At 33.3% G+C, this 12546-nt stretch overlaps 2 protein-coding genes across 3 annotated transcripts; both read left to right on the plus strand.

Moving 5' to 3' along the window:
• The first annotated feature begins 212 nt into the window (after window positions 1-212).
• LOC100816406 (uncharacterized) lies at window positions 213-6950 on the plus strand. Of its 2 annotated transcripts, XM_041010338.1 has the most exons (5): window positions 300-1197; window positions 1315-1505; window positions 6058-6090; window positions 6185-6256; window positions 6335-6950. In XM_041010338.1, exons 1-5 carry the CDS (start codon window positions 516-518, stop codon window positions 6725-6727), a joined length of 1371 nt encoding a protein of 456 aa, XP_040866272.1. In that variant the 5' UTR covers window positions 300-515; the 3' UTR covers window positions 6728-6950. The 2 variants fall into 2 exon arrangements, with proteins under 2 accessions (XP_003519125.1, XP_040866272.1); XM_003519077.5 differs by lacking the exon at window positions 6058-6090 and having other exon boundaries at window positions 213-1197.
• Window positions 6951-10192: 3242 nt separating this feature from the next.
• LOC100817994 (thioredoxin H2) lies at window positions 10193-11639 on the plus strand. Its single transcript, XM_003519080.4, has 3 exons — window positions 10193-10775; window positions 10891-11013; window positions 11508-11639. The coding sequence occupies exons 1-3, from the start codon at window positions 10647-10649 to the stop codon at window positions 11637-11639; spliced, it is 384 nt and encodes a 127-aa protein (XP_003519128.1). The 5' UTR covers window positions 10193-10646.
• The last annotated feature ends 907 nt before the right edge of the window (window positions 11640-12546 follow it).

Genomic DNA, 12546 nt, shown 5'->3' on the forward strand with positions numbered 1-12546 from the left:
AAAATAAAATATTTATTAAATTATTAAACAAATTTTTTAATTAATAAAATAAATTAAAAACTAACTAAAATAACATAATCGAAATTGTATTTTTAGCAAGTGAATAATACCCTAGTTCTCTTTGATATCCATAGGATGATGATCCATTCTACCCAGCTGGCACAAACGATGCTGTGTCCATGTCTAATTGGATCAAAAAATCCCACAAGTCCAAGGAAGGAAGCCATTCGAAGCTGTCCACAGAACCGACAAGTTCGGCCCACTCGGTTTCCTCCCCATTTTTCTAAACACACAAAAATCAAAACCTCAAACCGAACACTCTCATTATAAACTCTCCCAAACCCAAACTACACTCTCCACACACACACACACACTCACCGCCGTATCGTTCACACTGAACCAATCCAAACCCCACTCTCTCTCTCTCCGCCGCAAACGACCCTTCTCCGGGGCGGCGCCACCGTACAACCCCCGATTTAACTAAAGGAGCAACAGAAGGAGCTGCTTGGTTACAAATGGCGGCCACCGCAAGCAACAATGACGTCGCCGCCGCCAACGACGGTCCCGTGATGAGCCTTATCAACAAGCGCCTCCGCGCTCTCCGCAAGAAGCTGAACCGCATCCTCGCCATGGAAGAGGCCGTCACCTTGGGCAAGCCCTTGAACAAGGAGCAGGAAGAGGTTCTACGCTCCAAACCCTCCGTCCTCGCCCTCATCGATGAGCTCGATAAGCTCCGGCAACCTCTCGCCACCGCTCTCTCCGAAGAGCTCCAAATCAACGGCACGTCTTCTCAAAACCCTCGCCACGAGACCGAGACCGAAAACGAAACCCTAGCTGAGAGCTCCGGCTCGACTGAGCCGAACTCGAACTCGAGGAACGACGTCGTTGTGGAGGACCTGCTTAATTTGCTCTATTTTGGTTCACTTTTCGATGTGAAGAGTGACTTTGCGTCCACGATGCTTACCAGGACGCACGAGCGTGGCTGCTGCTTGACCTACGACTACGTCACCGACGATGCCACCGATCTGCTTGGCGAGAAGGACTTGGATTCGATCTCCGCACTGAGAGGGTTGCTCGTTTCGCGGCCCGCGGATTCAAGCTTTTCGCACAAGAACGCGCTGCACCGCTGCGTGGAACACGCCAAGCTGTGGCTTGCTAAGTCGGAGCAGCCCATTGGGCCTGATGCTGATGTTACTTGTATGGTTCTGTTGAATTGCTCTTTTTTTCTTTCGTGTTGAGTTGTTTTTTTACTTGTTAACTTTTTATTGAGTGTTTTTTTGTTTTTTTTTGGTTTTTGGTTTCTTTTTTCTGTAGATGCTGCATTAAGGGAGAAGTTGAACAAGATTATGTCTTCGGAGTACTTTACTACGACACCTGAGATGAAGGCTCCGGTTGAAGTTGCTGCGGCAGCTGCTGGGGGAAATTACGTTTCCTTCCATGTGCCGGTGCATGGGTCTGTGGTTCCGGTTGAAGTGGAGCAGCCTGTTTTTCAGTCTCAGGAGAAGGTATAATTTATAGTGCTTGTTGGATTGGTTGTTTTTGAAAAGTTAGTGTTTGGAATGCGTTGCTTGTTTTGAATTGGTAAAATGGGAATTCAGCTGAGTTAAGTTCATGGCTTGAATGCTGTTATGTCTTTGTTGGAATGAAGTTTAAATTTTTTGGACTGCTTTGGGACTGAAGTACCGTAGATGTCAACATTACTTTATTTGGTTGGATAAAATGTTGTTGGGAAGTGATAGAACTTTTGTTGAGAGGTGATTTCTGTTTATGGTTGCACAGGTAAGAGGGGAGGGATGTGAGAAGGATGTTTGCTGATTTGTTTGTTGTAATTCTTCTGCTGATACATGGGGTTAGGGAAAAATTAAATTAGAATCTCATTGTGTTTCTTAGTTTTGAAGAAAATCATTATATTTCTTCTCCGGTGTTACTGCTTTATGCAGTGGACTTGAAGTGTATTTATTAATTTATATAGATGAATAAGCATGGTTAACCTCATTATACTTTCTTTGTTATGCAACCTGGATGAATGTAGTATTGATGAAGTCGTGCTTAAGAATATGCTCTAGATTTACATGTCCCAGTGACTTAATTGAAGTTGGCAAGTTACTCATTTGCTTCGGCTACAGCTGAAATGCTATAGGAGGAGGGTATCTGTAATATACTGTACTACTGTGCTTAAGCTATAAAGGGGCATGAGACCTATAAATAATTTGTTTTCTATCATGAATCATGAGTTATAAAAAATATAGAATTATGCAATATATATTTGTTTAATCATGGTTATCAAACTCGGGAGACTAATTAACTCGTATGAGTTGACGAGTCTACAGGCACGGTCTTGTTTAACTTGGTGGCAAATTACTTTTTGTGTGTATTTGTAGCAGACTCGCAATCTTGAGGCTGAACAAGTTTGTTGGGTCAATTTTTAATCCAAAACACATGTCGTTTTGGTTGTTTTTAGTGCATTTAGGGACATGGTTATGTGACCTTTAGCGTTGCTGGTTATGGCGTTGCAACCTTTGTTGTGGGTAAGGCACTGTGACCTTTGCTGTTGTGGACAGCCTTTGTGACCTCCCACTCCTCTGTGTTCTCTTGTCTGTTTGTGGCAGTGCTAGCTAAAAGCACCTGATGGGTCGGGTCATAGTCAGGGTTTCTTTCTTTATCTCTTGTCTGTTTTGTATTGTTGGGCCTCTGTTTGAGCCCAACAGGTATTTTTTTGTTTTTTTATGAAAACATAGCATATAATATATAATCAACTAAAGAATAATAATAATAGTAATAATAATAAATATAAGGGTATTATAAAAGAGAAAAAAGATTATGCGCTGACAATGTAAAAAGTTTTATGCAGTCATCCAATTACAACTCACCATGTATGATAAGTTTGTTGACTTTTAAAATAATTATGTAAAATGATGAAATGTGATTGGATGACGGTGTTTTACACCGTCAGTGGATAGGCATTAAACTCATTATAAAAAATAAAAAAACTATTTAAAGCATAATATATAACAGTGATATAATAAATTAAATAATAACAGTGATGAAAACTAAATAAAGCATAATATAATAAGTTAAAATAAGTGTTTTATTATATTATTTATATGAAGTTGACTATTACAAGTTTAAAGTTGAGTTTACAGAGCTGCACCAAGTTTATGTAAAATCTGGAGTTTGACAACCTTGTGTGTAATCTTAATGCACAAAGTGCAAGATAGAGTTATCCCCTGCACTTGAAGTGTTAGGAGAAACCTTTTAGTAGCTAAAGTACCCTGTACACAATACACATGCATGTCTTCAAGTAGATTGTTATATTTTGTTCTACACAGTTAATCTGCAATATGTACAAAACATCATGTTGTACATAGTTATCCCACTAGGTTCTGCTTCTAGACGTGTTCTACACATACACGTCTTCCATTATTATTATATTATTATTGTTGTTGTTGTTATTATTAATGTGTGCAAACAATGATAAAATATATGATGTTTAGAACCATTCTTGATATAGAAGAATGTACAAGCAGAGGTTCTGTTTCTTACAGATGGTATTTCATGTGGGCATGTCTAAATATTTCCAATGTTTTTTTATAATTTTTCTCCAATATGCTGGGAACAACCATTTTGGAGTGATTTTTCTAGATTATATTTATTTTTTCTGTTAGGTTGAAATGAAGAGACCCTTCTTCACGACATGTTTTGAGAAATTAAATCTATATCTCTGAAAGTTGAGTCTTTGGTTATAGGATGTGTATGCAAGTTCTATGTCAGAATAGGCCTTGTCTATCTTCTTTAAATAAGAAGGAATGTCATACTCCCTCTGGTCTTGATTATAAGCAAAAAAAGACATACTTCACAGTTATTAAGAAAATTAGTTAATTTCATCAAATGGTGTCATTTCCAATTAAAAAATAAACATTTTCCCTAAATTATCCTTCATTGGAACTTGATATCAATCATAAAAAAAAGTCTTTGGCCTTATTAAATGAAGGGTATTTTGTGGATAGTTTCATTAAATAAGGTATAGGTAATTGGGATTTGTTTATATTTGAGACAAAAAAAAAAGAAGCAATTTTTGTTGCTTATATTTGAGACCGGAGAGAGTATAGTTTATGGGAGAATTGGTAGTGCATTGATAACTCTCCTGACCATGTCTTCTAGAATATTATTGTCATTGTTGACGTTGTATAGTGTGTTGTACTTGTTCTCTTCAATTGAAGTCAAAATGTTTTTTACTGATAAGTCCTTGGTTTCAGGCTTCGAGTTATCAACTGTTGCATTTCCCTATTCTAAGTGGCGAGTTAGTGTTTATATGGTTAAATTTCCTGTTTCTGTGGGGTTAGCGAAATGATATAATATACCAGTGACATGGTCTGTCTTTTTAAGTATGTGGCTGTCTCAAATACCAGATGGAGTGCTACCTGGGTGTGTCCAAAGTGATGATAGAGGGCATGAGAGGGAAATTCTCCATTCCATTGTCTGTGTAGTGGTGTATTGGTGTTCCATCCCCTGGCCAACATAGGTGGCTGATAAACACTTGTAACTTACTAGGAAATAAGTTTTCCTTATCTTTTGAAGTTCTACTTCTACTATGAAATAAGTTTTCCTTATCTTCGAAGGTCTAACAAGTGTGTCGTGTACTATGCATATTAGGCCAAAAATTTTAAGATCACTGTTATTCTGGTGACAAGTGTGCAAATATCTATTTATATTTACTGTTGAACTGTTATTTGAATTGAATCCTGATCCAGTGTAATAGTGGTGCGCAAAATTAAATGTATGCCTATAATTTTCATAAACAGACTAACACTCATACAAGAAAGTTGATTGATCTATGTAGTGGACACCCGATAGTGTAACGAGGTTTTGTCGTCATTGTTTTTATTTTGAATACTTGCACAACATTCTAGAAGCACATATGGTTGCTATGGCGACTGATTGTTTTTTCTCCCATTTTGTCCTCTTTCTATTTACACATACGGATATATCTGTGAAGTATAGCTTGACATTTTTTATAATTAACAATCATTGTTATAAACTATAAGTCTGGTGCTCTTGGTGATGGGAACCCTAAAATATTTTGGAAGAATGAAGAATAACTCTGTTTCAGTCATGAATTTATGATGAGAGCACACAAAGTACTCCTTTCCTTACAAGGGCAACAACATTACAACTAAGAAATCTCAGTTAACAAAATTATTATTCTGATCTGCCCAGTGCTGTAAACTTTTTACCTATTTAAACTGGATAGACTGGTGGAAGGCCTATGTCTTTGAAATTTGTAGTATATGGTAGAAGAAATAAGAAATAGGCTAGTAGTTTTTTGTATCTGTGCTGAACAGTTATATGTGGTTTATCCGACAGTTATTTGTATTAATTGTGGATTGGAAAATTATTGTGTAACAGTTGTTCCCCTTCTAAGTGAACCCTCATGTGCTGAGTGTTTGGACCGAAAAATCTGGTCACTAAACCAGATTGTTTTAGTTGTACAATACTGTTTTGCGTTTCTAATCTCTGAGTCAGCCATAAACTCTATGTCCTCCTAAATTCCCTTACCACTGTTGTAACCACCTTAACTAACTATCTTATGGAATAAACACACCAAATCCTGCATGAACTTTCTACTGAGTCTTTTCCACGTGCCTAACAACCTCTAGATTTTATTCTTTAAACTTTAAAGGAGGTTCCCAACACCTAGGTCTTGCCATTATTTGGAGATCAATTCCAAAGTTATGGTCTCTCTGTTGCAAGTATTCTTAGGAATGATGACAATATTTTCACCTTGGCTTTTGATCAATTCCAAAGTTATGGCTCCTTGACAACTTCACAATATCGATATTTCATAATCAAAGTTCGTGCAAATACTGTAACATTCAATTACCTAGCACTAACTAGTGTGATAACTTTCTTTAAGCTGTGTAAAATGTGGCAATGTAAAACATTATTTGTTTCTATTATCCCGGATTTTTTTAAAGTAGTCTTTTTTTCTTTCCTTTCTTTTTCTTTGGTGTAAGATATCTATGGTGCTTCACTTGTTCTGTGATATGAATTCTACAGATACACTTCAATTCTCACTGCTTGTCGCTTTTGGTAAAGAATATTGTTTTTTTCATCTTTGAATCAAGCCAAAATAAATTTGGATACTTTATACTATTAGCTTATAAGTTCCATATGCTTTTATTAGGATGAAGGAACTGCAATTCAAGGACATGGATCTGAAGAAGATCCCTCTGATCCTGAGGGAGAGCTTCTGAAGGTTTGTATAATTTTGGCTAGATATTGTACTGACATTGAAGTTGATCAGATGCTAAAGGTTTTATTATTTTTTCTGCAGGATGAAGTAGAAGCAGAAGCAGAAAATGCAGGTGAAGTGGTGTCAGTTCAACATGAACAGACGAACCAGCAAGTGGATCTAGAGTATAATGAACGAGATGTAGAGGCAAAGGACCAGCAGTCATACCCCAGGAGGGGTTATCAGAACCATAGAGGTGGTCGTGGTGGAGGTGGTCGCAGGGGTTACTCAAATGGTCGTGGAGGTCGAAGTGGTGGCAGAGGAGGCTACCAAAATGGGCGCAACCAATATTATGATCAACCTGGAAATTATTATCCAAGGAACAACTATTATAACAACAGAGGAAGAGGTGGCAGAGGTGGTGGCTATTACAACAACCATGGTGCTGGTGGTCAAGTTAATCACGTCGCAGGTGATGTGGGGGTGCAATCATGATAAGTTATGAGTTGTTTATAGTGGTTATTACTGTCACTAGTTGGTGGTGAACCATTTTTTATTCGCCTGGCATGAAAACATGTTTTGAACAATTTTGTTTGACACTTGAAAGTTCAAACGTCTAGACTCCTCCACTATTTTGTAGTCCAGTGGCTAGTGTGGACCTTTGTCCGAAATCTCACATGAAGAAACTAAACTGTATGCGAATATCTAATGTTCTGGAGACTGGAATGTTGCTCTTGTTTTCTCTTTCTGCAATAGCCGCCAACCAGTTGGCGCTTTTGTCACCCCTTGTTTAGGAAGGTAGATACTTTCGTAAGGCACAAATTGCAAAAGCAGTGTCTCGTTGGAAAAAATATTACAGTTGCATTCTCTGATTGGTTTTTATTTCTCCTCGAGCCATAACTTTTCACTGCACTAAGGGCACATGACATCAACTTATGCATATTTACAAGCTTTATTACAAAGTATCCTTTAAGTTAACTTTCAGGTGGATATTAAAATAAATAAACTAATGTCAAATAAATAAAGTAGCATTTGATCTAATTTTACTGAGTTTTTCTTTTTTAAGTATTCTTTTTTCTAACTGATTGGCATAATCAAAAGCTCTAATTTTTAAATTTTCATTCATAAGATTTTTTTAATTGTGCCTGATTCAATTTAAAAAAGGTTAATCACAATTTTGAAGAATAGATCGAACTATTCAACCTAAGTCACATCTTCCCCTAACTTTTGTTTCACCCGAATTTGGTATCTGCGGCGTATCAATATCTTGAAAATTTTCTCCAATTTCATAAAAAAAAGATAATAGGTGAGGATTTCTTGTCTTCAATATTATCACTATCATACTAATGACTGGAATTAGGTCCTTTGATACAACAAAAGAACTCCAACAAAAGTACAAATATATATAATCCTTTTTACACGCAGATCTTCGTCACTGATTGACTCGGACTGAACTTTTTTTTTTTTTGTTTTTAAATAATTTTCTTTTTCTTGCGATAAAAAAATTAACTTTTGTAAACAATCTTCTCCGTTTGTGACATTCAAATGACTCGGCTGCATCTTCAATTCCTTCCAACTTTTAAGTCAGATCAAAATATTGGTGTTTGTTAAACAACATTTCATGATAGTGATGCATGCTGATCAACCTATCCGATCAAAATAAATTTGTTGGCAGAAATTTTGTTAAGACTCAGAAAATATACCCAAAACGCTGATTCAATAAACATTGATGCATTAATCAAAACTTTCGTGGTGGTAGTTGTGGGTAATGATAGCTCTATAACCATTCGTGGTAACACTATCTATCATTACTCATTACTTGAGTTATATTTCCACACTATATCATCAAATTAATGCATAACAATATGTTAGATAGCTCTATAAATCTATATATGTTATTGTAGATTTATCACAACTCCAAACTTCAAATTTTACTTGTCCTTAAGCAAAAATTAATCACAACTCGGGGTCAAAGTGTGTTCTATGCCTGAATCTCTCTATCCCAGTTCAACTATTTTTGGTGTTACCTTTTATTTATTTAACAAATGGTTGCACTAAGCCTAATGAGTTCATAGCAAGTCAAGTTAACAAAGAATATTAACTCTATCACACACATACATACATATCACATTCAATCCGCATCCTCCTCTCACTCACCAGGGAATCAAGCGTTTCACTCAACTCATCAAATAGTGAGTGTTATTTACACTTAACATTATAACATGTTACTTTTACCATATGCTTGACAAGAATCTAAAATCATTACCACACAACAAATACACACATATTAAGAGATTTTTTTTTCTGGGTTGTAGTAAACCTAGGGTCATAGATAAAAAAAATATTTGAAACAAGGTTGATGAAGCACCAATAATGCAAATCAACTTTATAATTAATATCATTTCAATTCCATTTCAGAGTAGTGCTGTCTTCCACTACTCCACTACTTCACTCTGCCTGTAGTTTCTTATAATCACCTACAAGATAATATCAGTAGAATTTGTTACTTTTGCTTCGAACACTGACTGATTCTTAGTGTATAATTATCGCCATTTGTAAACACATATAAATAGAATGAATGCAATGAAAAAAGACAAGAATTATAAATTACTTTTTAGTGTAGTTAGCATAGTGTAATCGTCTATAGTGTAGTCGTCTGTTTTTAACAATAGTTTTATCAATTTTTATAATAATTAATTATCTTAAAAGTCACATTAACAATAATTTTAGTTAATTATTTTTTTACATTGGCAATGCATATTGATTAAATTTTAAATAAAAAATGTAGTTTAAAAAAAACATATAATAAGACATTTTAGATTTTTTTAAAATAAGTTTTACATCTTTGATAGAAAATATAAAATCTTAATGTAGGTATTAGAAAAACTTGACAACACATTTATTTCATTTAATTCACGCTTATTTGAAAGTTATAATAAATACGCGCACTTAAGCTATGGGATACCTATTAGATTTTTTAAGGCACTATTTTTTTAATACTACTATAGTACTATGTATTTATTCTCTTTTCTTGTTTTTTCACCTCTACTGCTCTGAAATGGAATTGAAAAGAGGATTGACGGCTCTTGCCCATTCATTCACAAGCTATTCAACTTGTTTATTTAAACAAACAGCTCATGCTGATTTGATTTTTGCGTGCTTATCGTTCTTTACTGTCACCTGGAATTCTTTTTAGTTAATTACTTAATTAACTCAATTTTCTGGGAATCATAAATACCTGTTTTAGTTTGTAGAGTTTGTTATGAAGATCAACACTTTCATCTGAAAGGGATATAATAAACAGAAAAACAACCCGGTACTAAAAATGGAAAATTGATTCTTAACAAAAAAAAATTTCGTGGGCAAAGGCTGAAAATTAAATTAGAGGTGTACAAGTTGAACCAAACTTTAAATTTAACTTGTTAGGGAAAAAATATAAAACTTAAACTAATAAATTTAAATTGTTTAACTCATTTATCACCCAGTTATTGTTTTTAGGCTTAATTACTGTTTTAGACTTAAATTTTAGAGATTAAAAAAAGCACACCTCAAATTCAGATTTAAATTGTAATTAAATCTTGTTTAAAATTACTTTTGATATCAAATATTAATTTTTACTTATTTTAAAAATTGTTGAAACCAGTATGACAAAGAAATTAAATGGATTGATTTTTCAAATTAAAACATAATGCTAATTTATTTTAAATTTGCACTTTAAAACTGTCACAAAATGTTAAAAAATATGATAAAGTACTATAAATCGACACAAAATATTAATTTATTATGTTAGAGACTAAAAATAATAATTTGTCAAAATTCATAAACTAAAAAAAATATTTTTAAATTTCTAGGACTAAAAAAAACACCTCCTAAATTTAGAGACTAAACAATAATTAAGCCTTATTTTTATTTATCAATTTCATTTGACTTCTTTTGAAGTTAGATATTCACTTTAAAGGAATAAAATGGATAATTATCTAATCCACTAGGATGAATTCAGAGGCGAAGAGTTTTGATTTATAAAATTGATTTGGTGATGAAAAGGAAAACAAGAAATAAAATGTTATGGATTTAATTAATTATTTTATTAATATTTTAGCAAACTAACCACTAACATTTCACGGATAAAAAAAAAAAAAAAAGAAGCTTGCAAGACCGTTTACTTTATGTTCCAAAATCAGCTGTAGGCATTCAAGAATCTGGTTGGCTATTTTGTGGGGTGACTCGTTTACTAAGAATTAATGTGATAATAATTAATAATTTAATTCCCCATCATGCACGATACTTGTTACTCTATATAAGGTCGAAATGTTACGTCACCCAAAATTCACTCACAATAACAATTCCTACACAGCCTCAAATCAGTATTGGTTTTTGATCCCCCCAAAGGAATTGAATAGCAGCAATTAACATTATGGGAGCCAAGTTTTCCACTTTTGAGTTTGTTGAAAAATCATCACATTCATCATCCCTGATCCTCACCTTCCATTCCACTGCTAAATGGAAGGCTCACTTTGATGTCTCCAAAGAAACAAACAAGCTGGTAAGTTTGATATATAAATTATAAAATGAGCTATAATTAACATTATCAGCTTCTGAAATTCTGGGTTTAATTTCATGAGGCCATTAGTTAATTGTCTTTTTTTAATTCATTAAAGATGGTTATCGACTTCACCGCTACGTGGTGTGGACCTTGCAAATACATGGACCCAATTATCAAAAATTTTGCTGCAAAATACACAGACGTGGAGTTCATTAAGATTGATGTGGATGAGCTAATGGTAAGATTCGCGTGGTTTCTTTCATAATGATAATATATATACTTTTATTTTTAATTAGTTTTAGAATTTAATTTTCATACACCCATATTTTATACTGCACATGGAGTAGATTTTTATATTATCAAATAATTATAAATTATATTAACGATTGAGGGTATAAGAATTGATCTGGTGTTGTTTAGTTTAATAAATAATCTTAATTTAAGTTTTGATATGCATTGAAAATTTGACTGATCAAGAAAATTGTCTTCATCAAAAGATACTTATATATGTAATTTATACCAAAATATTATACATTTTCTTACATATATTACTCTAAAATTAATTATTAAAAATTTTAATATTTTACAATATATAAAAATTTATGATTGGAAAATATTATAATATATAATAAAAATTACATATTCTAATTAAAATCTTAGCTATATGCCCCATTTTGTTTAACAGAAAAATTTACTTTAATTTGATACAAATGTACATATAAATGGAAACAGGAGGTGGCCCAGGCTTTCCAGGTGCAAGCAATGCCAACATTTATACTAATTAAAAAAGGGAAAGTAGTGGAAAAGGTGGTGGGAGCCAAAAAGGAGGAGCTGCAGAAACTGATTGATAAACACAGGAATTGAGCGATGGCTTTAATTTTTAATATATATATATATATATATATATATATATATAGAGAGAGAGAGAGAGAGAGAGAGAGAGATCAAGTGTGTTAATCCTAAAAAAAACATGTATATTGGTGTAAGGTGTTGTTGTCTGGCAAGAGCATGTATGATCGTGTATAGACATTTTGGGATCTAAGGTAAAAATGTTAAAAATGTTTTTTTTTTACAAGAATTTTAAAGAGATTTAGTATATTATATAAAATATCAATTTTTATATTAATCTTCTAACTTTTTTAGCTGCAAAATCATTTATCAGAGTTTTATAATCAAATAATTCTAACACTTCACTTTCAATAGATAAAATAATTAACCCATTCAATCTATCTTGTAACTCATTCAATATGATTCAATCTATCATGTTTTTCTTCATTTGACATTGTTCGTTGATAACATGATGAATAGAAATATCTATTATTTTCATCTTTTGGATATTGAAAATTGTCATGTTTGATAGGATCCTTTTCTATCACTAAATCTCTAAATTTTCCATCAATATTTTTCTATAGTCTTAGGTCATAAATATTTGTAGGTACTTCACTAGAAGTGTTATTATGCTCAACATTCCCTTCTACTCCTATTTCTAAAATATTGTCTTCTAGTTCTTGATTGAAATTATAATTATTTGTGTTGTGAGTATTATTTATAAGTGGTTGTTCTATCAAATTTTTACCATTGTCAGTATCATCTTTAGGTGGTTGTTCTACACCGTTGTCAGTATTATCCATAGATGGTTGTTCTATAACATTTTCTTCGTTGTTAGTATGATCTATCAGTGGTTGTTCTATCACATTTTCACCTATTGAACTTGCTTCTACGTCATTTTTATGAATAATAACAAATTTATCAAGGGCACCACGTTGAGATT

Source organism: Glycine max, chromosome 2, assembly GCF_000004515.6.
Source record: "Glycine max cultivar Williams 82 chromosome 2, Glycine_max_v4.0, whole genome shotgun sequence".
Lineage (NCBI taxonomy): Eukaryota > Viridiplantae > Streptophyta > Magnoliopsida > Fabales > Fabaceae > Glycine > Glycine max.

Bases quoted from the DNA above. Each gene is read 5' to 3' on its own strand.
- LOC100816406 (XM_041010338.1), top strand. From the start codon at position 516: ATGGCGGCCACCGCAAGCAACAATGACGTCGCCGCCGCCAACGACGGT. The intron at 1,198-1,314 runs GTATGGTTCTGT...TTTTTTCTGTAG, and splicing joins GCCTGATGCTGATGTTACTT to ATGCTGCATTAAGGGAGAAG. The intron at 6,257-6,334 runs GTTTGTATAATT...TTTTTTCTGCAG, and splicing joins CTGAGGGAGAGCTTCTGAAG to GATGAAGTAGAAGCAGAAGC.
- LOC100817994 (XM_003519080.4), top strand. From the start codon at position 10,647: ATGGGAGCCAAGTTTTCCACTTTTGAGTTTGTTGAAAAATCATCACAT. The intron at 10,776-10,890 runs GTAAGTTTGATA...AATTCATTAAAG, and splicing joins CCAAAGAAACAAACAAGCTG to ATGGTTATCGACTTCACCGC. The intron at 11,014-11,507 runs GTAAGATTCGCG...AAATGGAAACAG, and splicing joins TTGATGTGGATGAGCTAATG to GAGGTGGCCCAGGCTTTCCA.